The following is a 27,284-nucleotide window of genomic DNA, read 5'->3' on the forward strand; positions in this document are numbered from 1 at the left end:
GAGAGCAGAAACAGCCATAAGAGGATGGATGTGGGCTATCTAGTCCAGTGATCCCTGACTTTTTAAAGGCGCCTGGCACCTTTGGCATTTTGAGATGGATTGGTGGGTGCCAAACTGCAAATGGTTGGTGTGGGAGGTGGAGCTAAACCCAAAATGGCTGGCTCAGGAGGTGAACCAAGCACACCATCACCTCATTCTCTTCAAAAAAGAATCACAGAAAGGCAATGAAGGAAAGCCGAAGGATGGGGGGCGCGGAGGGAAGGAGGAAGAAAAAGAGTGTGCATTTTTTAAAAATAGTAAAAAACTGAAGGGGAATGGAACCATACACAAAGAAAAGCCCAGCTGCTTACCAGTGCTTTGGGATCCTCCAGTAGGAAACCTTTTCATTTGAATTAGGATGGCTAAAAACAAGCCCTGCTATACAGCGGCTCACTCCCACTCTCTGAAGAGTTTGAAGCCCTGGTGGATGCCAGGTCACCATGGGTGCCATGTTGGGGAATCATTGTGTTACACCTTGGCTGACCAGTTGCCCTGAATGGCCAACAGATGGGAAAAAGCCTTCCCTTGATGCTGCCTTCTAGAAGATGGTATTCGCAGGTATGTCCTCTAGATGTTGAGATTGACTTCAATCATCTTAACTGCTGTACCACACCTTGATGAACCTCTGTCTAACATCTTTTTAAAGTTACCTATGCTCATCGCCACTAAACATCTTCTGGTGATAAATTCCATGATTTCTGCAGTTGACAAAACAAATAACCTCCTTTTATTTGTTCAGAGAGAAGGGTTGGGTATAAATCTGCGGTCTTCTTCTACCCATCAACCGAGTGCCTCCAAATTCTAGTATTATGAGCGAGGAAGGAAAAAATTAAGCAAGCCTTTTTTACAGCTTCTTGTGAACAGAATATCTTCATTTTTTAAAAACACAAACTCTGAAACACACATTTCCTTGCAACCCAGGAAGCATACTGTCATGCTTGAATGTCATAAACTGAACAAATTAATAACCAGAGATGAATACTCTGAAAAAGGCAAACATGGAAATATAGTAGTCACTTGTCTCTCTTGCTGCTTCTGAATGCTTACCATTGTTATAATCTCTTTTTTCCCCCTCCTTGTCCCCCTGAATTGGGGAAAAGATGGAATACGATAAAAAAATGACAGCGGTGTGAAACAACTTATCATTATTCCCATTTGACAGATGAAAGAGTGAAACTGAGTTAACTGTATCTGAGTGAATGATTTACAGAGTGAGTGTCAGCCTCTGACAAATTTCTTGGTTGTCTTGTTTTCTTTCCAGATTCGTGGGACTTTGCATCGAAAATGGAGGAGATCCTGTCGCTTGTGAAACAAATGCAGAATGGTATTTTGAACTTAGGTTTGATAGTCAGAGGTATCCTGCTAAGGGAATGCTAACCACACTGTGAATTGAGAGCCAAGTGAGAGCCATTGTGATGTAGTGGCTAAGAGTTGCGGCCTCCAATCTGGAGAACTGGGTTTGATTCTCCACTCCTGCACCACATGAAGCCTGCTGGGTGACCATTGGCCAGTCATAGTTCTCTCAGCTTTCTCAGCCCCACCCACAGCACAAGATGCCTATTGAGGGGAAAGGAAGGAAATGTGCCACTTTGAGATTCCTCGAGGTTAGAGGAAAAAGGCAAAGGTAAAGGTAGTCCCCTGTGCAAGCACTAATCGTTTTTGACTCTGGGGTGACGTTGCTTTCACAATGTTTTCATGGCAGACTTTTTACAGGGTGGTTTGCCATTGCCTTCAAGCAGGATATAAAAACCAGCTCTTCTTCCAACAGGGTAATTGTGAATGGGTGGCATATGAGTATTCTCCCCCTCCCCCAATTGGTACTAGAACAGAAGTCTGAACTAGTGAGAGAAGCAGGACAGCATCTTAGAGTTGAAATCAGGTCATTTTGTAGAAAAATAGGTGGTGGAGCTCATCCAGGGATTGTTATGCAGCTGCACCTACTATTCAATGGACAAGGTATGTAGGTGGGGAGGAAGAGGGGGAACCCTCAGAAAGGTTCAGGAGCTGTGCTCCTGCTGAATCCGAGGCCTGGTTGGAATGTATAAATTTTCAGCAAGCTTATTGATACAATCAAGAGCAAGGTTTACAATGAGTCCCAAGTCTGGCTCCCATCTTTGTGATGGCAGTGTAGCCTAGTATGCTAACTGTATGTCAGTGAACTCTGCGGCTACTAGCATCATACAGTATCATTCGTTATTCACTTCTGGCAGGACATATGAAAATTTACATGTGCAGTTATCAATGCAGTTTAGATAGCAGACATAGCCAGATTTCAGCTCATGAATCCCACATGACTGCCAGATGGTTCTTAAGTGGTTTTTTGTACCACAGTGAATAGAAACCCATTGTGCATGTGGCTGGGTCCATGAATAGCAACATTGGTTTGGAATTGTGGGACGAGGGAAAATGGGGCGGAGGTGAAGAAGTAAAAGAAGTGGTAGCTGGAAGGGATGGTGATGCTGGAAAGTGCTGTCAGATTTCAGTCGGTTTATGTTGATCCATAGGGCTTTTAAAGTAAGAAATATTCAGAGGTGGTTTGCCATTGCCTGCCTCTGTGTAGCAACCCTGATATTCCCTGGTGGTCTCCCATCCAAATACTAACCAGAACTGACTCCACTTAGTGTCTGAGATTTGTTGAGATTAGGGTAGCCCAGGGGTGGCCAAACTGCAGCTCAGAAGCCACATGTGGCTCTTTTGCACATATTGTGTGGCTCTTGAAGCCCTCACCACCCCATTGGCCAGCTTGGAGAAGGCATCTCTCTCTTTAGATCACTTATCAAAGCCAAGCCAGCTAGCAGCTTGGAGTTCATTCCACCTTTTCCTTTCCTTCCTACCCATTCCCTGCCTCCTTCCTTCCTTCCGGCTCTCAAACATCTGACATTCATGTCATGTGGCTCTCAGACATCTGACATTTATTCTCTGCGGCTCTAATGTTAAGCAAGTTTGGCCACCTGTGGGCTAGCCTGTGCCATCCAGGCTAGGGTGATGGGAGAGATGTCAGGACAGTTCTGGAGAACAGAGGATTGGCTACAGCACCAGTCTACAAAAGAGGAAAATTAAGTATGGTATCAAAGCTTTTTTTAAAAAAAAAATAAAAGCTTTTAGCCATGTGCACATTTGGAGCACTGTACGTGACATCTGGGCCACAGTGGGGGACAAGGCACAGGGAATGTACCCAGTTCTGGAGGCAGGGCCGGCCCTGCCAGTAGGCAAACTAGGCAATAGCCTAGGGCGCTGGCCTTCTGGGGCACCGTATTGGGCACCCCCATGTGACTCAGTGATGTTATCAGTTCAGGGATGGGACACCAGAAGTTAGGCTTGCCTAGGGTGCCAGACAGTCTAGGGCCGGCCCTGTCAGGAGGTACTCAAAATTCTACCAACATGGTGTGAACAGTTTGGTTGACATTCCTTCTCGCCTCCTGTTTATAGCAGGAAACCTGGATCCAAAAGTTGAAGAACTGGTAACAAGGATCAATGAATTGCAACGAGGTAAGAGGAACACAATGAAACTGATAAGAGCTCACTTCTTGGCAATGCAGAACAGAGCTGCATCTGCGCATCGTTAGATATTTCACTACCAACTTGCTATAGTGATAAATCATAGTGAGATTTTCTGGTGTGGACAAGCCAGATCTGTTGCAAATCGCTGTTATGTTGCACTGAAGGCACAGTATCCAACAATATGTGGATTCAGCCCAGCATGTAATTTCTGGCAAGTCTAGTTAGATCTAGACTTTGGGAAGGCTTTGAGAAGACAGTTCACCCTGCCCCTCCGGGTATGATGCCTGAGGAGAAGGACGAGTGTTGCACATAACCACTGACGTTTGACTCCCATATGAATAAGGAAGAAATCCCTTGTCCCTACAGTACAGGAATATCTGATGAAAGATCACATTTCTATGCCAATTCTGTCTATAATGTGGCTCCCAATGTGCATTGTAATAGCATTTTAATATAAATGGTTAAGTTACATTAAATATGATTTATTTAGAGTTACATCATTTTGGAGGGCGTTAATTCATAGGGTTGCTAAAAGCTGAAAGCAGCTTGACAGCACTTAACACACACAGTATTTTATTGTGGCCTTTTCCTCTTGTTTAATTATTCTTGATGATGCCATTTCTAAATTTCCTAGGGGCAGAGACTAATGTTGCTGTTTGTTCTCCCTTGGATTCCCGCTGTACATGAGCTGTTCTTCCCTTCCAAGCAAACTTATCCCATATCACAGGGGGCACCATTTTCTCTGTGATTTGGGCAGGTCATGAGTCCCCCCCCCCCCCGCTTCTACGTGGGAGTAATAAGTCATGCTGCATTGCAGTTAAATTGTCTCTTTCATTAAAGATGGAGCAGTGCCAAAGATGGGATGCTGAGATTAACAATAACAGGCAGGATTAAAGGAGAAAGGCCAACAGCATTTACTATTTATTCTCCACACACACACCCCCCCCCCCGAAAGCCAGTTTGTGTAGTGGTTAAGTGTGCGGACTCTTATCTGGGAGAACCGGGTTTGATTCCCCACTCCTTCACTTACAGCTGCTGGAATGGCCTTGGGTCAGCCATAGCTCTAGCAGAGGTTGTCCTTGAAAGGGCAGAAGCTGTGAGAGCCCTCTCAGCCCCATCTACCTCACAGGGTGTCTGTTGTGGGGGAGGAAGATAAAGGAGATTGTGAGCCTCTCTGAGACTCTGAAATTTGGAGTGGAGGATGGGATATAAATCCAATATCTTCTTTTTCTGCTCCCCCATATGGAGTACTCAAACCTCGCTCCCAGATGATATGGCATCTCCTCAGGACCACCCAGTCATCATTTACTCTTTCTTGCTCTTACATCTATGTGATGCTTTATTTTTTGCAGCCAAGAAGGTAATCAGCGAGGAGCTCTGTGAGGCAAATGAACAGAGCACAGAGCTGCAGAAGGAACTGGAAAAATGTAGGTAGTTTCAGCAATAAGTGAGGGAAATGGGTCAAGTGTAGAAGATGGCGTCAAGACCAAAAGGGATGCTTCCTAAAACTAACTGGCATAAATAATGCTTCTTTTGTCCCTGCTTGAGTTGCTTTTCAGTCCTGACGGGGTGATTCAGTTGCAACATTTAGGAACATAAGAAGAGCCTTGCTGGATCAGACCAGTAGCCCATCTATTCTACCATCCTGTCTCACACAGCGGACCACCAGTTCCTCTGGTTAGCCAACAACAGGACATTGGAGGCCGAGAATGTAAGAAGAGCCCTGCTGGATCAGACCAATAGTCCATCTAATCCAGCTTCCTGTCTCACACAGCGGCCAAACAGTTCCTCTGGAGGGCCAACAACAGGGCAGAGAGACCAAGGCCTTCACTGATGTTGCCTCCTGGCTCTGGGATTCAGAAGATTAGTGCCTCTGAATGTGGAGGTTCCCTTCAGACACCATGACCAGTAGCCATTGATAGACATATTTCATGAATCTATCTAATCCCCCTTTCAAGCTGTTTATTCCTATGACCATCACTACATCCTCTAGCAGCACATTCCACAATTCAGTCCCTTTCTGCGTAAAGTAGTCTTTCCTTTTGTCCATCCTGAACCTACTGCCCACGTACAAAATTTACTAACTGCTGGCCCAGTATTTGTTACAATCTAGGTTTGTCAAGTGACCGCTTTGGGTAGGCAGTCTTCCAGGGCAGGTACCTCTCCCCTCCCTTCCTTTCTGGGACAAAGAGATGAACTGGTGGCCAGCAGTGATGTCATGCTATGTTCCAACATCACATCTGGGCAAAAACCCAGACATGATGTGAGATGACACTCTAGCATGGGGGTAGCCAAACTGTGGCTTATGAGCCAGTTTGGTGTGGTGGTTAAATGTGCAGACTCTTATCTGGGAGAAGCGGGTTTGATTCCCCACTCCTGATGCCTTTCCCACTTCTCTAGTAACATCCTAAAACAGAATCTGAGCCTTTCGCCCCTTTGCTTGCAGTGAATGAAGAAGAGTCGAGGCTTGAGGAACTATTGAATGAGAAGAAAGGTGACTGTCCGAATCAGAGTTTGTAAACAAAGTTTACCTTCTGTAATTGTATATCCTGATGTTTGACAAAACTATTATTTAGTTTTACACTTTAAGAAGTTAAATGAGCCTTCCAGGCATAGCATAATGTTATCTGCAAACAACCAAACCTTTATTTTCTGTTATCCTCACAGCTGGCTTGATTCTTCTTGCCACTTCACCCCAGCAGTGAGAATGTGGCATTGGGTGTGTGTGTGTGTGCTCCCCTCGTGTTTCCGGGTGGCTGTAGCATGAGCATTTGCATATGACTTCCAGCCATACTTGAACTGGAGGCAGGATCCAAACTATCTCCGCAGCTCACTTGATCTGGGATAGTACATATGAGGAGCGAGTGTGCACTTCTTCTGTTCTTGGGCTGCCTTGGCTTTAATGGGCTGGGAGATTGGTTGTGGAAGCTCTGCTTGGGCAACAGCATGTCTCCCCCACCATGCTATTACAGCATGGGCGGTAGACAGAATCTGCATTCTGCTTTGGCCATGTCTGGGAAGTGTTGGGGATGGAAACCAAATTTCTTACTTAAAGAATAACAGCTGGTCTATGATACCGGGCTTCTCTTTGCTCAACTGCTTGGGTGGAGAACTGGCCCTGGTTGTCCCAATCTGATTCCTTGTCAGTAGTTTCTCCATATTGCATTAGCTAAACTTTCTACAATTAAGTGGTGTTGAATCACAATGGACTCATGGCAACGGTTTTCAAAGCAAGAATGGAGCAGAGTTGGTTTGCCATTGCCTTTGCCGGCATAGCAGCCCTGATCTTCCTTGATGATGATATTGGATTTATATCCCGCCCTCCAATCCGAATCTCAGAGCGGCTCACAATCTCCTTTCCCTTCCTCCCCCACAACAGACACCCTGTGAGGTGGGTGGGGCTGGAGAGGGCTCACCCAGCAGCTGCCCTTTCAAGGACAATCTCTGCCAGAGCTATGGCTGACACAAGACCATTCCAGCAAGTGCAAGTGGAGGAGTGGGGAATAAAGCCTGCTTCTCCCAGATAAGAGTCTGCACACTTTACCACTACACCAAATTGGTCTCCCGTCCAAGTACTAGCAGTAGCTGACCCTGCTTAGCTTTTAAGCACTGACAAACTCGGGCTAATCTGGGCTATTCAGTCTGCTGTTTTTTAAAAAGCTTTCTATACATTCTACAAATTAGGCTTCCCAATCCCCAGGTCCCAGAGGGGGATCCCCCAGTTTTACAGGCTTCCCCCCTCCCCCAGCCAGCTGGCCGGCGGGGGAAGCCCCGCCCCCACAGCTATCATGCACCTCCATGAACGATTCCCATTGGGTATGATGGGGAATTGATCCGCGGGTATCAGGGGCTCTGGGGGGGGCCCTGCTTTTTGAGATAGAGGCACCAAATTTTCAGTATAGCATCTAGTGCCTCTCCCCAAAATACCTCCCAAGTTTCAAAAAGATTGGACCAGAGGGTCCAATTCTATGAGCCCCAAAAGAAGGTGCCCCTATCCTTCATTATTTCCTATAGAAGGAAGGCATTTTAAAAGGTGTGCTGTCCCTTTAAATGTGATGGCCAGAACTCCCTTTGGAGTTCAATGATGCTTGTCACAGCGTTGATCTTGGCTCCACCCCCAAAGTCCCCAGATATTTCTAGAATTGGACTTGGCAACCCTACTACAAATAGTGTGTTTTACCTCTAAGGAAATGTATTTGGAACATGGTACATCACAGGGGTGCTTCAGCACTATTATATACAGGTTAACTCTGGCTTCTTAGTGATAACTCATCATAAGCTATTTGTGATACCTTTCTTTAACTCCTCTTCTAATCTTTTAAATAGCTTTTGATAAGCTATTCCTATGATGTCAGGAGCCTTTTTTGGCCTCTAATAATGCCAAAATTCAAGTTTTTCCATCATTATTTATAAAGTTGAAAGATCTTTCCCTTTATAAAATATAGGGCCGGTTATTGGAGAGAAACCTAATATTGCACAGCAAAGCCCTTCAAATCCATGCATTACAAGACCTTTATTTTTATGTGACATTCGCTTATCCCCCCTAGAAAAGACTGATGCTGGGATGTGGAGTGATATGCTATAGCCAAATCTCATCAGATCTTGGAAGCGAAGTAGAGTCGCTACTTGGATATGGACACGAGCAGGGAAGACTCTGCAGAGGATGGCAACGGCCAGCCACCTCTGCTTCTCGCTTTCCTTGAAAGCCTCTTTGCTGGGGTCACCATAAATTGGTTGCGACCTGACAGCACTCATGTCTATATGAAGCACATATGCAGGATTACTAGTGTAAAAAAGATCTGCAACTGGAGGTTCTGAGTACTGTAATTTGCCATCCCCCAACACTTGCTAATTAAGAATCGAGATGAAGAAGCAGGAATGAGAGCTGCTGGTAATTCCTTTTGAGAGATTGAGGGTAGGGAATGCTGACCTACATCCATCTTGCCTCCTTCCATATTAGCCCTTATGTAAAATGGTTTCGATAATGCTTCAGGCAAAATTTAAATTCATTGTTGAACCTTTTCTGTTGGATGAGGTTCCATAATGTAGTTTTATTATTTATATATTTTAAAATTTTCTTATATTTATATTCTCCCCTCCCTGCAAGCAGGCTTAGGGCGGCTCATAAGGTCACATAAATATCGCAACAAGGAGACAGGATAAAAATTCAAACAATTCTGAGGAAACTGAGGACTGGTGGGAGCCTAGGATGGAAGCGTCATCCAGAAAGCATTTGACGATGCGCCACTGACAATGGCGCACAAGGTCAGAAGCTTGGGGGTGCTGCTGGAGCCTGCCTTGACAATGGAGGCCCAGATAGCAGCCACTGCTAAATCCGCGTTTTTCCATCTTAGGCGTGTGAGGTAGTTGGTCCCCTTCCTGGAGTGCAGCGACCTGGCAACGGTGATCCATGCAACGGTCACCTTGAGGTTGGACTACTGTAATGCCTTCTACTTGGGGCTGCCCCTGTGTCGAACCCGGAAACTACAGCTAGTGCAGAACACGGCGGCCAGGCTGCTATTGGGGCTTCCTGGGTGGGAGCACATACAGCCGGGACTGCAGAAACTGCACTGGTTGCCAGTAGTATACTGAATTCGGTACAAGGTGCTGGTTATTACCTTTAAAGCCCTGCATGGCCTAGGACCTACCTACTTTAGGGACTGTCTCTCCCCCACATGTTCCCCAGAGAGTACTTTGATATGCTTCTCAAAATCTATTGGTGATTCCTGAGCCAAGGGAGGCCAAATTAAAGACCGCTAGGGAGAGGGCCTTCTCGATTGCGGCACCCTACCGGTGGAACCAACTACCAGAGGAAGTAAGGGCCTTGCGGAACCTTGCCCAGTTCTGCAAGGCCTGTAAGACTGCTCTCTTCCAGTTGGCTTTCAATTGACGTTGATCCTGTATTGTAGGGAAACTGAGGAAATACCATTGCCACTAAAAACATATAAGATCAAAGAGATTAGCACCAAATTACTCTGATTGTTTTAACTACTGAATGTGTAATTTATAATATGTATTGATTTTAACTGGTTGTTTTTATATTTTTATATTGTGAGCCGCCCTGAGCCTGCTTCGGCAGGGAGGGTGGGATATAAATCAAATCAATCAAATAAATAAATAAATTCCAATTTTGAAATTTCATTCAAAAAAACCAGAGCAAAAGGCGCCTCAGTGGTGACGCTTGGATGGAAACTTTCTCAGCAGTGTTGTGGAGTATCTATAATTTTTTTCTCAGTAACTGACAGTGTCAGAATAGACAGAAAACTTGAGGGCATATTCATGATAAAAAGGCATGTGTAAAATAAATAACCAAAATGCTAATAGCCAGCACTTGTTGTCGTTGTAGCAGCCCGAAAGAACATGGAGAGGCACTCTGAAGAGAGAGAAGCAGAGATGAAGAGGTCAGAATGGAAATGAATGGAATTACCAGACCATGAAAAGAAATATAAAACTGGAGACATTTGGATGCCTTTGCCCTTAGATCAAAATTCTTGAAGGTGGTCTTATATCATAGGGGAAAGATTAGGGAGCTAGACAAAGGACTACATTTAGAATCAGAGTTGGAAGGGATCTCCAGGGTCATCTAGTCCAACCCTTGAACAATGCAGGAACTTCACAAATGCCTCCCCCCCCACACACATCCCCAATGACCTGTGTTCCATGTCCAGAAGATGGCAAAAACCTCCAGGATCCCTGGCCAAACTGCCCTAGAGAAAAATTGCTGACTAAGTGGCAATCAGCATTTCCTTGGGTGTGTAAAAAAGGGCCACGAGAACTAAGCACTGATGCAACCCTTCCCGCCCTCGTGATCTGCCTAATTCACAGAATCGGCAAATCATAAAGGGTAACTTCACCTCCCTTACATTGATTAGGAGACATACATTCACTTTGCAAGCGAGAGACAAAATTTCTGGATATAATAAATGACTACCTTAGATTACCTTCTGAGTATCGTATAGGAACTAGTGTGAGATGAGTTGATTTACGAGAAGCAATGGCTAAGTGCTGCCAGATTCCGCATGTAAGTGCAAAGTTGACTAGAAAGTCCATTATGCTTATTTAACTTTGAGGAGGAAAGCCTCAACAAAGAGGGGACTAGATGAAAGGAAGTTGAAAGGGAACATGATCACCATCCAGGGCATTTAAAAGGAAGTGAAATTCTGAGCTTTAACTTTCTCTTGTTTATCAGACAGCAGAAACTGAACCTGGAAAGCAAGCAGAGGATCGAGGAGCACGAGGCCAGTATTCAGGAGGAGAAACTGAAACAAAGAAAGCAGAGGTAGTTCTTACACCTTCAGAAGCTTACCAGTTGACAGTACTATATTGCATATCTGCAGGGCTTTTTTGGTAGAAAAAGCCTAGCAGGAACTCATTTGCATATTAAGCTATACCCCCTGTTGTCACCATTGTTTAACACAGGGCTTTTTTTGTAGAAAAAGCCCAGCAGGAACTTATTTGCATTTTAGGCCACACCCACTGATGCCAAGCCAGCCGGAACTGCGTTCCTGCTCAAAAGAAGCCCTGCATATCTGATTTTGGTTCACTAGTGCATTGATTTATGAAAAATACCATAATATTCTGCAGCATCTAATGACGTTACAAGCAATCTGGTCCCCTCCCTGCCCACCTAGTAAATCACAGGGAAGTCAGTGCTTTCCCTGTCAGTGCAGTCAGTGCAGCTTCATTCTACCTTGGTGTGAACAGGGAACAAGATTTGCTCCAAATGGAAACGCTTAGTTAATACTCTTCAGCTCGCTTGCTTGCATTCTGTCTTCCAGTACATCTCTTCTATGTAAGCTGCCGAGTCCCTTCCTTCTAGGCTGACTTTTCAAACATAGAACATCTCTTGGAATCCAGCTGGTTATGGAAAAACAATGCCTTGATAGTGTTACAGAGCCAGATATGAAAGCAACCTGCATACAATGTCTTTGCCTTCACAAGCACAGAATGTTCTTTACTTTGTTTAGAAAACAACACCGAAAGTGTACTAGTATCTCCATTTTACAGAACGAGGCTGGAAGAGCCTCACACTTCATAAAATGGATCGGGATACGGGCTGCTTCCAGATGAACCTTTCATTCTGCATTCCCTCTCAAGCTGCAGTGTTTCTTTAAAAAAGCATCCACTCAAGGTTATCATGTTTCTTTAAAAAAGCATCCACTCAAGGTTAACCATCACCTGCATTCCCCCTGCCTTACAAGGTGTTTGCCTGAACCTCTTATGTTATCAGCATTCCTGAAATATCAGGGGTTTGGTGAATGAGTGGATGGGGAAGTGCAGATCTTCAAATTAACTGGAGGACCTCAAGATGGCACCTGGGTTTTGGCCACTGTTGGACATCTAAAATACAGAGCCCAGTTCTTGCCTTATCACAAAGAATGTTATGGGGCTAATTGTAGGGTTGCCAAGTCCAATTGAAGAAATATCTGGGGACTTTGGGGGTGGAGCCAGGAGACATTGGGGGCGGAGCCAGGAGCAAGGATGTGACAAGCATAATTGAACTCCAAGGGAGTTCTGACCATCACATTTAAAGGGACAGTACATCTTTTTAAATGCCTCCCTTCCATAGGAAATAATGAAGGATAGGGGCACCTTCTTTTGGGGCTCACAGAATTGGACCCCCTGGTCCAATCGTTTTGAAACTTGGGGGGGTGTTTTGGGGAGAGGCCCTAGATGCTATACTGAAAAGTTGGTGCCTCTACCTCAAAAAACAGCCCCCCCCCGAGCCCCCAATACCCGCGGATCAATTTCCCGTTATTCCCTATGGGGATCATTCTCCATAGGGAATAACTGCCCAGTAGACATTTCCCTCCCTCCCCCCACCTCCGCTTTCTGATGACCCTAAAGCGGGGGGTGGGGAGGGCCTTCAAACCTGGGGATTGGCAACCCTCTCTCTCACACAAACACACTTACTGGGTCTGGTTCCTCCACAACTACATCTGAAAAGAACAGGGGCTACGCTGCTCCCTCTCTCTGTCTCTCTCTCTGTCTCTCTCTCACACACACACACTTAGTTGCTCTGAAACGAAAGCAAAACAAACCGAGGGACTGTTGCTGACCCTTCCCATGGAGTACTTCCTGCTCAACTTTAAAGGCACACAGACGCACACACATTTTGAAACGGACCTGTTTGCAGGTTTCTAAACCTGCCCAAGATCTACAACTGCATGGTGGCTGTGGGGGTGGGGCTTCCCCCGCCGGCCAGCTGGCTGGGGGTGGGTGGGGGAACCTGTAAAACCAGGGGATCCCCTGCTGGGACCTGGGGATTGGGAAGCCCCAGATGACACTAAATTGTTCAGGGTGGTGAGAACCAGAGAGGATTGTGAGGCACTCCAAAGGGATCTGTTGAGGCTGGGTGAGTGGGCGTCAACGTGGCAGATGAGGTTCAATGTGGCCAAGTGCAAAGTAATGCACATTGGGGCCAAGAATCCGAGCTACAAATACAAGTTGATGGGGTGTGAGCTGGCAGAGACTGACCAAGAGAGAGATCTTGGTGTCGTGGTAGATAACTCACTGAAAATGTCAAGACAGTGTGCGACTGCAATAAAAAAGGCCAACACCATGCTGGGAATTATTAGGAAGGGAATTGAAAACAAATCAGCCAGTACCATAATGCCCCTGTATAAATCAATGGTGTGGTCTCATTTGGAGTACTGTGTGCAGTTGTGGTTGCTGCACCTCAAAAAGGATATTATAGCATCGGAGAAAGTCCAGAAAAGGGCAACTAGAATGATTAAAGAGCTGTAACACTTTCCCTATGAAGAAAGGTTGAAACGCTTGGGACTCTTTAGCTTGGAGAAATGTCGCCTGCGGGGTGATATGATACAGGTTTACAAGATAATGCATGGGATGGAGAAAGTAGAGAAAGAAGTACTTTTCTCTCTTTCTCACAATACAAAAACTTGGCATTCGATGAAATTGCTGAGCAGTCAGGTTAAAACAGATAGAAGGAAGTACTTCTTCACCCAAAGGGTGATTAACGTGGAATTCACTGCCACAGGAGGTGGTGGCGGCTACAAGCATAGCCAGCTTCAAGAGGGGATTGGATAAAAATATGGAGCAGAGGTTCATCAGTGGCTATTAGCCACAGTGTGTGTGTGTGTGTGTGTAATTTTGTTTGGCCACTGTGTGACACAGAGTGTTGGACTGGATGGGCCATTGGCCTGATCCAACATGGCTTCTCTTATGTTCTTAAGCCGAGGCTGGTGGAGGTGCTGAAATGTACAGCTAGAACTGGAGCATATACGAGTGAAGGTTTGGGGCTTTTAAGATGAGGAAAAAGATAACAGAATGAAGAGGAACATAATAGAGGCCTATAAATTAAACAGCGTCGGATGCAGAGAAACTGAACAAAGAATTTTTCTCTAGGTATTAGATTTCAAGGTCATTGGACAAAACGTACTCCTAATTGGTTCAGGAGGGACAAAAGAAGAATTTTTCTCTAGGTATTAGAGTTTAGGGTCATTGAACGAAACGTACTCCTAATTGGTTCAAGAAGGACAAAGGAAACTTAAATGTATATTTAATGTGAAGCTTGTTACCATGAGCCCCAGCTCAGACTGCTTTAATGGAATGTAGGTCTACTGATGGCCAGGGCTTTTTTTGTAGCAGGAACGCCTTTGCATATTAGGCCACTCACCCCTGATGTAGCCAGTCCTGGTGTTTACAGTAGGCCCTGTAAGAAGAGCCCTGTAAGCTTTTGGAGGATTGGCTACATCAGGGGGGGTGGCCTAATGTGCAAAGGAGTTCCTATGAAAAAAGCCCTGCTGATGGCCATTAACCATACAATCTCCATATTTAGAAACTATGTCCAAATGCTGGGCATGGGATGCATGAAACTGATTTATACTGAGTGAAACCTTGGTCTGTCCGGGTCATTACTGCCCATGCTGACTGGCAGTGGCTCTCCGGGTCTTGGGCTGTGGTCTTCCCATGCGCAAAGCAGGCGCTGTACCACTACTGTCTCCATCTTCCTTTGCTTGTGGGCTTCTCATAGGACTCTGAATGATTATTGCCGGGGTCATTTTGTAGAAAAATAGATGGCAGAGCTCATTAGCATAACTCATTAGCATATGCTGCCCACCCCCAGCCAAAAGCAACCCAATGCAAGAAAGGAGAGCCCTGGGTGAGCGAGACCTGCTTGGGCTTGTTAGAGATCCAGCCAGCCCAAGCAGGCCTCACTTGCCTGGGGCTCTCCTGGGCCTCCCCCTCAATCAAAAGGTCAGCAAGCCACCTGCTACCCAAAATCACATGTGGAGAAATGTGATTTTAATGAAGGGGGTTAATGAAGGCTGCTGGGGGCATGGCAAAGCCCCTGGTGGCTGGCTGGCTGCCTGCTTTTCTAATCCAGGGATTGTTATGCAGCTGCACCTACTATTCAATGGACATGGTAGGTGGGGAGGAAGGGGGGAATCCTCAGAAAGGTTCAGGAGCTGTGCTCCTGCTGAATCCGAGGCCTGATTATCACTGGAGACAGTGCTGGACTAGGTGGATTCTTGGTGGGATCCAGCAAACGCTTAATTTTAAATGCTGCCTGCCTTGACAATTGCTGCTGCCAACGCTAAAACAGTTGTGTCCTGTCCCACACCTGTCTCACTTTATTATTATTATTTTGGTGCTTTCAGAATGGAATTTGAGCAGCGACTCGAAGAGCTGATGGAGAAGCACAGGAGCCTCTGGGAGCATTACGTAAGGGCCCAATCCTTGCCTTTTGCATGAGACAGACCTGGTCTTGCTATCATTGCATGCCTTTTATGGCCCACTATTATCACATAGCTGATTTCTGGAGCTATGTGAAAATATAGCTGTTTACATGTGAAAATATGTGGTGAAGCAAACTGCGCATGACAGGATGTGGTGAAGAAATCTACCAGTGAACTGTATTCCTTTGTTCTGGAAGCAGAATGATAAAGTGGAATGATCTGGGAGAGGCAGAAACAGATACTGCAGAGTTTGGTGTCTAGGTCCCAAAGTGTAATTGGTGGGTGGCTGAGCAGCCAGCACCGCAACAAGGGATGAGCCCCTCAGCTTTGGGTAGGAGTAAGAGGATTTGCAGAAGGCATAGCCAGTACACTAGGGAAGAAAGTAATATTAAAACCGCAGCTGCCAAGCAATACAACTTAAACTGTATGGGAATACCCATGTTCAACCACGCAGCTGTGCTCAGTGAGGGTACAAGTGTGTAAATTTGCAGATGCTCGTCTGTGGGTCAAACTTGTCAAGGTGCTGGGAGAACTGCAAATGGACCTCATGAGTCTGTTATTTTCTTGTTTATGTCATTTACAGTCTCACTGGGACTTGAGGCAGATCGCATGGCGTGAGACAAATCTACAGAAACGGGGGCATCCAATAAGCAATTCAGTAAAGTCTGGATTGCAGAATGCTTGCAGCAGAGCTGAAACCAAAGCATAAGCATTAGCGTGACACGTAACAGGGCTACAGTTGTAGCAATAGACAGTGCTTACTGTATACCAGGGGTGGCCAAACTGTGGCTCGGGAGCCATGTGTGGCTCTTTCATACATATTGTGTGGCTCTCAAAGCCCCTACTGCCGCATTGGTCAGCTTGGAGAAGGCATTTGTTTCTTTAAACCATGTCTCCAAGCCAAGCCGGCCAGTGGCTTGGAGAATGCATTTAAAGTTGCTTCATTTCTACTCCTCCCACCCATCTATATTCCTTCCTTCCTTCCTTCCTTCCTTCCTTCCTTCCTTCCTTCCTTCCTTCCTTCCTTCCTTCCTTCCTTCCTTCCTTCCTTCCTTCCTTCCTTCCTTCCTTCCTTCCTTCCTTCCTTCCTTCCTTCCTTCCTTCCTTCCTTCCTCTCTCAAACATTTGACATTAATTCAATGTGGCTCTTGCATTAAGCAAGTGTGGCCACCCCTGCTGTACACAGTAGCCTAGGCAAGAGTTCTTATCCCTTTACCAAAGCATCTTACTAAAACATTTCATTACAATGTAGGTCTATTACCTGTGTAAAAAAAGCTCTCCTGAATAATTCAAGACAGGCAGCTGTGAGCTCATCCCCTGCCACAAATTTTGTTGGTCTTTAAGGCGCTACTCGACTCTTGCTCTTTTCTAGCGCTAGAGACAGACTAGCACGGCTACCCGTCTTGAATAATTCAGTTTTGCATATTTTGTGGGAACAAGCTAAGCTTGCACCAGTCGCAGGAGGTAAAACATAAGGACAAGGACGATGGTGCAAAATCAGGTAAAATATATATATTTTAGTACTCAGTTAAATCTTTAACTTCTTTTTGAAGAACTACAGCAAGACCAATAGATTTCCCTGACAAAGCCTGTTGGCAAAACGCACAGGGAATTTTTGGAAAATTTAACTGAGTAATAAAATACATTTTTACCTGATCTTGCACCACTAGCGTTGGCCTTATTGTTTTATGGTAAGCCAGAAGGGTCTGAGCCTTCCTGAGAGCCAGTTAGGTGTAGTGGTTAAGTTTGCGGACTCTTATCTGGGAGAACCGGGTTTGATTCCCCACTCCTCCACTTGCAGCTGCTGGAATGGCCTTGGGTCAGCCATAGCTCTCTCACAAGAGTTGTCCTTGAAAGGGCAGCTGCTGTGAGAGCCCTCTCAGCCCCACCCACCTCACAGGGTGTCTGTTGTGAGGGGAGAAGATTTAGGAGATTATGAGCTGCTCTGAGATTCGGAGTGGAGGGTGGGGTATAAATCTACAGTCTTCTCATCAGGCAGGCCATTCCACAAAGCTGAGGCCGTAAGAAACAATGCAGTTATATGGGCCATTGTTGACTTTGTGCATTTGAAGGATGGCACCTGCAAAAGGCCCTGCTCAGACGAGTGAAGCTGCTGGAGCAGAGAATGGGGAGGGAGGTGATCCTGCAGATATGAGGTTCCAAGGGCTTTGTATGTGATGACCAGGACATTGAACTGGTTACTGAATGACAACCGATGAAGTGATTGCAAAATGAGAAGCAGTACTCACGCTTATGCCCAGCTCTCCAATATTAACTGGGCTATGGCATTCTGCATCAGCTGGAGTCTCCAAGCTGACTTTTAGGGGAGACCTTTGTAGACTGCATTGCAGTAGTCTTGTCTCAATGTTACCATGGGATGGATTTGGGTGGCCGCGTCGGCCATGTCAAGGTAGGGGGCCATCATGTGAGCTAGACTGAGTTGGAAGAAAGTGATTTTTGCTTCTGCATTGATTTGCTTCTCCAGCAGCAATGCTGGCTCCAGTACGGCCTCGTAAACCAGGGGTGGCCGTGGCCAAACTGTGGCCATATTCTGTGGCTCCTGAAGTCCTCGCCACCCCATTGGCTGGCTTGGAGAAGACATTTCTCTCTTTAAATAACTTCTCCAAGCTAAGCCAGCTGGCGCTTGGAGAATGTGTTTAAAGTTAAATTTGCTTTCTTTCCTCCCTCCCTTCTGTCCATCTGTCCTGTGGCTCTCAAACATCTGACATTCATGTCTTGCAGCTCTCAAACATCTGATGTTTATTCTATGTGGCTCTTATGTTAAGCAAGTTTGGCCACCCCTGCCCCTACACGCTTAATGGAGTTTGCAAAGGTCAGCTGAATGCCACTGAAAATGGGAAGCACAGTGTCCTTCAAGATCTGAAGCAGTCCACATTGCTGTACCAGCGTGGGTCAAGGGTTAGAGTGCAGGACCAGAATCTAGGAGACCCAGCTTTGAATCCCTGTGCCGTCATGGAAGTTTGCGAAGGGATTCCATGCCAGTCAGAAAAAGACCATCTCATGCTGTGGTTGTTGAGAGGATAAAATGGAAGAGAGATGAAAAATAACTCCCAAGTGGTTTTAGGTCTTCACAGAGGAGAAAAGCAAGGTGTAAATATCTAAATTAGTATTTGTCCTGTTGTGTATGTGGACTAAGGTTATGTATTACTAGTGTTCCTGCCTGGCTCATCGGAGCCTTGAGGACTGAGCTTGGGGACTCAGGAACAATGGGCAGGAGGATTCAAATCCCTGCTGCCCTGCTCCAATCACGAGCCCTCTGCTGGTTTGAATGGCATCTTAGCGTGGGAACCTTGAACTGTATATAGTCGGCCCCATTGGCCCAGTTGGGCAGTCTTCTTAGTTCAGCCATTACCATGCTGTAACTCAGTTAAGAGCTATGATCACTGCAACTGCGTCTCCTCCGTGCACTGAACCCGCTATATGTCTCTTTAGTTTGGAGGAAATATATGATTGGCATTCAGGTAAGCTGTGAACAGGTGTCAATGCGATCCCTGCTCTTTGCCAGTGAATTCTGCTTTACTTTTTAGGTAAGAAAGAAGCCAATGACTGAGGCTGACAAAGAGGATTTGCTGGCTGAAGGTGAGTGGCTGCGGCCCCTTTGGACACCTTGTTGTGACATATCCAAAACTCATCCCAGGCAATTATTTTTAAGAGTCATTTTGGAGTTGCGTAGAACCCATGCCCCTTTCTTCCAGGCTACTCTTGTGGGATACTGAATGTTCTTAGCGCTTGAAACCAATGTCCTCATTGCTGGAAAAATCTGATTTCTGCCCTCTATATGGCATGCCGTATCGTATTTCTAAAAGTGTCACATGGCATATGAATATGGTTATGCAAGTGTAAAGTGATGGAAGGGCAATTTCCAACACCGCTTAAAGAGGCGGTGGTCCGTCCCCTCTTGAAAAAAACATCATTAGATCCGGCCCAATTGGCACACTATCGGCAGGTCTCAAATTTGTCCTTTTTGGGCAAACTCATCGAGAGGGCAGTGGCGAGGCAGCTACAGACCTTCCTGGATGATGCTTCCGTCCTCGACCCTCTTCAGTCCGGCTTCCGCCCGGGCTATGGGATGGAGACGGTGCTGGTTGCCCTAGTAGATGACCTGCAACGGCATCTGGATCAGGGCGGCTCGGCGGTGCTGATGCTGTTGGACCTATCGGCAGCGTTCGATATAGTCGACCATCGGCTACTGGCCCGCCGCCTCGCCGACGCGGGGATTCAGAGGTTGGCCTTGCAGTGGCTTTCCTCTTTCCTTGAAGGTCGGGGACAGAGGGTCGCTATTGGGGACGAGCTGTCCCGGAGGCACACGCTTGATTGCGGAGTGCCTCAGGGTGCGGTTCTTTCCCCAATGTTATTTAACATCTATATGCGTCCCCTCACCCGGATTGCCTGAAGGTACGGGCTGGGTTGTCACCAGTACGCTGATGACACCCAGCTCTATCTGCTCATGGATGACCGGCCGGTCTGCGCCCCACAAAACCTGGACCGGGCGTTACAGGCTGCGGCTGAGTGGCTCAGGCTGAGTGGGCTGAGGCTAAATCCGGCGAAGACAGAGGTCCTTTGCTTGGGCCGCCGGGGTCCGGGAAGGGAAATCCCCCTACCGGTTTTTGACGGTGCGCCGCTAATCGCGACGCAGAGGGTCAAGAGCTTGGGGGTACTACTGGAACCTTCATTAACGATGGAGGCCCAGATAGCAGCCACTGCCAAGTCCGCATTCTTCCATCTTAGGCGGGCAAGGCAGTTGGCCCCCTTCCTGGAGCATGACGACCTAGCAACGGTGATCCATGCAATGGTCACCTTGAGGCTGGACTACTGCAATGCCCTCTACATGGGGCTGCCCCTGTGCCGAACCCGGAAATTGCAGTTGGTGCAGAACGCCACTGCCTGGTTGTTATTGGGGCTCCCAAGACGGGAGCACATTCAGCCGGGACTCCGGGCTCTGCACTGGCTGCCAATACTTTACCGAGTTCGGTACAAGGTGCTGGTCATCACCTTTAAAGCCCTATATGGCCTAGGACCTGCCTACTTGAAGGACCGTCTCTCCCCACACGTTCCCCGGAGAGTACTGAGATCGGGAACTCAAAATCTCCTGATTGTCCCCGGGCCAAAGGAAGCCCGTTTGAAAACTACAAGGGATAGGGCCTTCTCAGTAATGGCCCCTTCCTGGTGGAACCAGCTGCCGGAAGAGGTAAGGGCCCTGCGGGACCTTGTTCAATTCTGCAGGGCCTGTAAGACAGTCCTCTTCAGCTGGCTTACAACTAACCAGCACTGAAACACTGAAACATTGAAACTTGAAATTGAGTGTAGTTGCAAGACTGCCGTATGTCTTGAATGTTTTAAGTACATAACTATGTGAATGTTTAGATTTTAATTATGTAAATTATGGAATGTCTAATTTTTATGCATAATTTTATATTTTTATGTCAGTTTTTATATGTTGTAAGCCGCCCTGAGCCACCTGGTGGGAAGGGCGGGATATAAATCTCAAATAAATAAAATAAATAAACATAGCTGGAAGTGCTAGTGAAATCCTTGCTCGTAAGTGACCACAGTTCTTCTGAGCTCAGAAACTGAACACTTTTCAAGTGTGAAAATACTTATCTATTAAAAATAATAATAAAGGCAGCTACTAGACTTTCCCACCAGCAGAATGTGATTGTATGACACTTGTCCTTAAAAGAAAAGGCTATTTTTTAGTGTCTGGAGGCTGTGTTGCCTTTTGGGGAAGCAGGAATTCATGGTGTTTGTAAGCAATGTTCCCTCTAAGCTGCAAAGTCTTGTGAGCAAAAATTCTACTTTGTGAGCTACTGGCATTAAAAGTTGTGAGTTACTGACATTAAAGTTGTGAGCTCCTGCATAAATTATTGTGCTCTGGAAGGTCATCCTTCCTGAGCTAAGACAAAAATCTGTGAGCTGAAGACTAAAAAATCTGTGAGCTAGCTCATGCTAACCCAGCTTAGAAGGAACACTGGTTGTAAGAGCCATCAAGTCACAGTTAATTTATGGTGACCCCTTAAAGTTTGCAAGGCAAGAGAGAAACAAAGGGTAGTTTGCTTTCCTCATCCTGGACTTCCTTGGTGGTCTCCTATCCAAGTACTAACCAGGGCTGACCCTGCTTAGCTTTTGAGATCTGACAAGTTCAGGCTAGCCTATTGTTGGAACTCTCTGTCTAGGGCAGTGATGCTCTGTATTCTTGGTGCTTTTGTGGGGGGGCACAGTGGGAGGGCTTCTAGCCTCACTGGTGGACCTCCTGATGGCACTTGGGTTTTTTTGGCCACTGTGTGACACAGAGTGTTGGACTGAATGGGCCATTGAACATATGAACATATGAAGCTGCCTTATACTGAATCAGACCTTTGGTCCATCAAAGTCAGTATTGTCTTCTCAGACTGGCAGCAGCTCTCCAGGGTCTCAAGCTGAGGTTTTTCACACCTATTTGTCTGGACCCTTTTTTGGAGATGCCAGGGATTGAACCTGGGACCTTCTGCTTCCCAAGCAGATGCTCTACCACTGAGCCACCGTCCCTCCCCGATCCATTGACCTGATCCAATATGGCTTCTCTTATGTTCTTATGTTCTAGCTTGGCCCATCCAGGCCAGGGCAAGTAGCAATTAGGTAAGCCCTTAAAATCCCTTTTTGTTTGCCCTGCTCCCTTAGAGAAACAGATCCAGGAGAAACTGGCTCGCGTGCAGGATGAGCTGGATTTGCTGAGGTGCTCTCCCTTCCATGAAGAACTGAGGTTTCTCAAGAGCCCCGAGGCAGCTTGTGCCGTGTGAGTGTATACCGGTTTGCACTCTCTTTGTGGTATGAAGTCGCTCACTTGAACTCTGCCGCTATTCTTGCAGGGTATTCTGTGCATTGCTCAAGTTGCTAAAATAGAAAGGAAATTACAGCGATCTTTTTAAAGCAACGTTGTTTCTGACAATTGGGCAATAAAAATGGATACCTAATTCAAAGCATATGAGCCCCGTGGGGCAGAATGGTAAGTGCTCTGCTCATGACCTGAGTTCGATCCCGGTGGAAGCTGGGTTCAGGGCTACTTCAGTCAGGACTGTACTAAGAGCTCTGTAAGCTCTTGGAGGATTGGCTACATCAGGGGTGTGTGGCCTAATATGCAAAGGAGTTCCTGCTACAAAAACAGCCCTGATTCCCCAGCAAGCTGGGTACTCATTTTACCAACCTCGGAAGGATGGAAGGCTGAGTCAACCTTGAACCGGCTACCTGAACCCAGCTTCTGCCAGGATCGAACTCCGGTCGTGAGCAGAGAGCTTGGACTGCAGTACTGCAGCTCTACCACTCTGCACCACGAGGCTTGCAGTTCTGACTGAAGTAGCCCTGTCCAAACAAATCTCATAGCTGGACTTCAAAGTACGATAAGGTGAGTATGAGCGAAGATTCTGCTATATTCGTAGATATGGGTTAAAGAAAAAGAGGTGCTTTTCTTGGCCAATTGTTTCTGAATGGGATGAACAGGCAGATCACTGCGAGATCCTCCTCACTACCTCTTTTTCAATACCAGGGAACTGTTTCAAGAGGAAAACAAGAAAGCAAAAGAACATCTGGAAACAACCACTAAGGAGAATTCTGATTTGCAGGAGAGGTGCAGGAGGTGAGCATGAAGCTGGGAAGTCACTGTAGGGTTTGAAAGGTTCTAGGCCAGTGGCTGGGATCCGCATCCTTACAACAAGATGCTTGTTGAACTTAGAGCCAGTTTGTTGATCTGAGAGCCAGTTTGGTGTAGTGGTGAAGTATGCGGACTCTTATCTGGGAGAACCAGGTTTGATTCCCCACTCCTCCACTTGCAGCTGCTGGAATGGCAAAGGGCCAGGCATAGCTTTCACAGGAGTTGTCCTTGAAAGGGCAGCTGCTGTGAGAGCCCTCTCAGCCCCACCCACCTTACAGGGTGTCTGTTGTGGGGGGAGAAGATATAGGAGATTGCAAGCCACTCCGAGTCTCTGATTCAGAAAGAAGGGCAGGGTATAAATCTGCAGTCTTCTTCTTCACTGTTTTTCAGAACAGTACTAGATTCCATATTTCACTTGTTGTAAGGATGTGGGATCGTAAAACTAATTGGATTTTAGGTTAATTCTCCTCAAGTGTTTTCTTTTTGTTTTAATAGTTCTGTAATTCTAGACATCTGTGAGCTGCTCCCAACATACTGTTTTGCTGCTTCCACCCTGGGGAAGTGGCAGCAACAACATTGCCACTATGTACCACTATGCCCAGTTAGAAGCGCCTCGCTGGAGCCCAAACAGACTACAATGGTAGATCTTTGAAGTGTTAAAATAAGATGCCAGAACAAAGTAGCTTCAAAGGACAGCTGTTTTGATCAGGGCAGTGGTGCTGGGAGAGTCCTTTTTCTGCTGTTCCCTTCACTTTAGACAAGAGGTGTCCAACATGCGGTCCGTGGTCCATATTAGGCCCCTGAGCAACTGGCTGTCATGTGCTTCCTTCTCCCTATATCTTGCTTCCTTCTGCATAACAGCTTGCTTTGCAAGGCTTGCTCAACTGCGCAGCAGAGCTACTGAGCCAAGGCTTTCTTCCTTCTATTGGCTGAGGCTCCTCCCGCTCCTGGGGAAGGGAGGAAAGAGCCAGAGCTTCCTTTGCCCAGTTCCCTGGATCCCACGGGAGAGATGCAAGAAAGCGCCTTTAAGACCAATGAGTGCTAAAATTTTAAGCATGTTTTAAGTTTTTTAAATATAAAAAAGGTAAAGGTAGTCCCCTGTGCAAGCACCAGTCGTTTCTGACTCTGAGGTGACATTGCTTTCACAACGTTTTCATGGCAGACTTTTTACGGGGTGGTTTGCCATTTCCTTCCCTAGTCATCTACACTTTCCCCCCAGCAAGCTGGGTACTCATTTTACTGACCTCAGAAGGATGGCAGGCTGAGTCAACCTGAGCCGGCTATCTAAAACCAGCTTCCGGTGGGATCGAACTCAGGTCGTGAGCAGAGAGTTCGTACTGCAGCTTTACCACTCTGTGCCACGGGGCTTATATTTAATTGTGTTTGTGTCCTTTGTAAAGTTTATATCTCTGCTACCTAATCTTAAATAGGTACACACATGGCCCAGCCTGACATGGCCCGGCCCAACAAAGTCTCATTTATGTCAAATCTGGCCTTCATAACAAATGAGTTTGACACCCTTGCTTAGACCTTCACCTTTTCCCCCCTCCCCCACTTTGGTATAAAGATTGCTGGGGGTGGGGGGTGGAATGCAAGCAAGGTCCAAAGTGGACTAAGCTTGGGGAGGGGAAAAAGGTTAAATGCACTCACTGCTGCAGTGCCACTTCCATGATCCGATTAACAGGCAGCTGTTTTGAAATAAGGACATCAGGAGATAGGGTTGCCAATCCCCAGGTGGGGACAGGGAATCCCCCAGTTTGGAGACCCTCTCTCCACTTCAGGTTCATCAGAAAGAGGGGGGAGAGGGAAATGTCTGCTGGGCACTCCATTATTCCCCATGGAGACCGATTCCCATAGGATACAATGGAGAATTGATCTGCAAGTATATGGGGCAGGGGCCTCTTTTTAAAGCTAGAGGCACCAAATTTGCAGCGTAGCAGTGTTTTGTAGCCTCTTCAAAACACCCTCCAAGTTTTAAAAAGATTGAACCAGGGGGTCTAATTCTATGAGCCTCCTAAAGAAGAGGCCCCTATCCTCCATTATTTCCAATGGAGGGAAAGCATTTAAAAGATGTGCGATCCCTTTGAATGTGATGGCCAGAACTCCCTTTGGAGTTCAATGATGCTTTCTCCGCCCCCAATGTCTCCTGGCTCCACCCCCACAGTCCCCAGATATTTCTTGAGTTGAACTTGGCAACCCTATCAGGAGACCTGACGGTAAGTATCCTGTGTCTACTGTGGCTCTTGGCTTTTCTAGTGAAGTGCAAGAACTGATCCCATCCATATCTTCAGAATGGTGATTTAGATAGGGCTGAATCCTACTGTCTCTGGTCCCCTGCAGGACAGTATTCTCGCCCTTGTGTCAGTGACTGACAAAAAGCACAAGCACTGTCTGTATAGCCCTAGGAACAGTTCCATGTTTCTTCGTAAAATTATGCAAAATTTCAGTTGAACGGTGAAAAACTCTGAAGATTGCCACTATAGAAAGAGCCCTAGACCATTGTAAAGAAAGCTTATCTCTTTTACTTTGAGAAGGGATAAATGACTTCCAAATTTCACTCACGCTGCTGAGTTCCTTGCCTATGTACAAATGCATGCACTCTCTTAGCTGCAGGGTCTGCTTTCTTGCTACCAGTCGCATCTCTTTTTTTAGACTAAAAGCCGAGCTGGAAAACCTGGAAGCGCAGGATGGTGGCCCCAAGGATGACTAACGCCAGTTTCTGTTTGCTACAGCTGAAGATGCAGTACAGGTTCTTTTTTTTAATCTGGGATTCATAAAGCCATGTCTCCGTTTTGCCAAGGATGGGAGCAGCGAGCAGATCTGGCACGCTGAAGAAGGGAAGGAGGTGGCCAGTGGAACAACCAGGCCTCAGATTCAGTGGGAGCTCACAGGAGCGCAGCTCCTGAACCTTTCTGAGAGTTCCTCCTCCTCCTTCTGAGAGGAGGTTTAGATAAAAATATGGAGCACAGGTCCATCAGTGGCTATTAGCCACAGTGTATGTGTGTATATAAATTTTTTTGCCACTGTGTGACACAGAGTGTTGGACTTGATGGGCCGTTGGCCTGATCCAACATGGCTTCTCTTATGTTCTTATGAGTTCCACCTCCTTGTCCATTGAATAGTATGTGCAGCTGCATAACAATTCCTGGGTGAGCTCCACCACCTATTTTTCTACAAAACGACCCCTGGGAATAACAGAGGGAGCAGGGCTGATCAAGGGATTCTGGGGTACCAGACTGGAAAATGTGGATGTGTTTTGTGATTTTAAGGGGCCAGAAAACTGGCAAGATGGGTTGTGTAGGATTATGTGCTGGTGTCCCAGTCCTACCCTTCTGGGTGGTTGCTTTGCATCTGGGCTGCCTCTCGTGTGGCCTCAAAGGGGAAGAGGTTTTGAAAGCATAATATGATGGGTTCGATGCATTGAAGAGGCAAAGTAGTAGTGAACATCAGCTCTTTATTAGGCACGGCATTAGGTAGGCTGCACTTCAAGACTGGGGAACTGGGCCAACGGGGCCAACTATATACAACTCAGGGTTCCCACGCGAGCACGTTATTGGGTCATTCAAACCAGCAGGGGGCTCGTGATTGGATTTGGATCCTGCTGCCCATTGTTCCCAAGTCCCCAAGCTCCATTCTTATGGCTCCAATGAGCCCGGCAGGAACACCCTATACAGTCTTCACTTTGGTCCGCATACACAACAGAAAGCATCTGGCTCACTTGCTGCCCAGTCTGGAGAAGACAGGGAGTTCCTCAGTAGCCGCCTCCTCCCGCAGAAGGCGTGCCTTCTGTCTGGTCTACACCTCTTGCAAGAAGAGCAGTCTTCAGCAGAGGAATTTGCCCTACCTGCAGGTGTCCCTTCAAACTGCATCAGGAGACACTGTCAGCCAGCTGTAGTGTAAAATGGGGGTTTCCTTAATTCTCCCTGGGCTTGTCCAAGATGGGTCCTGGTCGGGGTCTCCCTGTCGTCTACCGGAGCTGTGCTCTTTATGTCAAATGCTGGAGGGGCAAAAGAGGTAGGTGAAAGATGGGTTTCTTGGTAGAACTGGATTGCAAAGGAAAGTCGCAGTTCTTAGCTCAGGCTTGGTTTCCTGATAGCTGCGACTTTTATTTCGTCACTGCAAGAGATTCAAATGTTGTAGAACTCTGGGAACTGACTTCACTATGTTACATCCTACAGTAAGTTCATGGGATCAGAAGGCACAGTGGAAGCTCACTGAATGTTGTGCATGTAGAAGACATCTATAATAACAGCTGATAAAAGGAAACCTTATTTTTGACTCCCAGAAAAATCTTCATCTGAATGGACTGCTGTGCTCTTTGCTTCATTTTCAACTTTCACCATTTGTTATTGGGAGTTTATGATCTCTGTTAATAAAGTTTTGCTGGCTGTCTCCAA

The 27,284-nt window shown here is 46.6% G+C and overlaps 1 protein-coding gene across 1 annotated transcript; it reads left to right on the forward strand.

Moving 5' to 3' along the window:
- The first annotated feature begins 1,276 nt into the window (after positions 1–1,276).
- LOC132581509 (synaptonemal complex central element protein 1-like) lies at positions 1,277–27,284 on the forward strand. Its single transcript, XM_060252774.1, has 12 exons — positions 1,277–1,363; positions 3,469–3,528; positions 4,893–4,967; positions 5,987–6,034; positions 9,887–9,941; positions 10,730–10,819; positions 15,165–15,228; positions 18,791–18,842; positions 21,921–22,035; positions 22,783–22,872; positions 25,540–25,636; positions 27,066–27,284. The coding sequence occupies exons 1-11, from the start codon at positions 1,324–1,326 to the stop codon at positions 25,595–25,597; spliced, it is 747 nt and encodes a 248-aa protein (XP_060108757.1). The 5' UTR covers positions 1,277–1,323; the 3' UTR covers positions 25,598–25,636; positions 27,066–27,284.

This window comes from Heteronotia binoei, chromosome 13 (assembly GCF_032191835.1).
Source record: "Heteronotia binoei isolate CCM8104 ecotype False Entrance Well chromosome 13, APGP_CSIRO_Hbin_v1, whole genome shotgun sequence".
Taxonomy (NCBI): Eukaryota; Metazoa; Chordata; class Lepidosauria; order Squamata; family Gekkonidae; genus Heteronotia; species Heteronotia binoei.

Excerpts from the sequence above, each read along its gene's own strand:
- LOC132581509 (XM_060252774.1), top strand. The coding sequence starts at position 1,324 with ATGGAGGAGATCCTGTCGCTTGTGAAACAAATGCAGAATG. Across the intron at positions 9,942-10,729 it reads AGAGAAGCAGAGATGAAGAG|ACAGCAGAAACTGAACCTGG; the intron begins GTCAGAATGGAA and ends CTTGTTTATCAG. Across the intron at positions 10,820-15,164 it reads CTGAAACAAAGAAAGCAGAG|AATGGAATTTGAGCAGCGAC; the intron begins GTAGTTCTTACA and ends TGGTGCTTTCAG.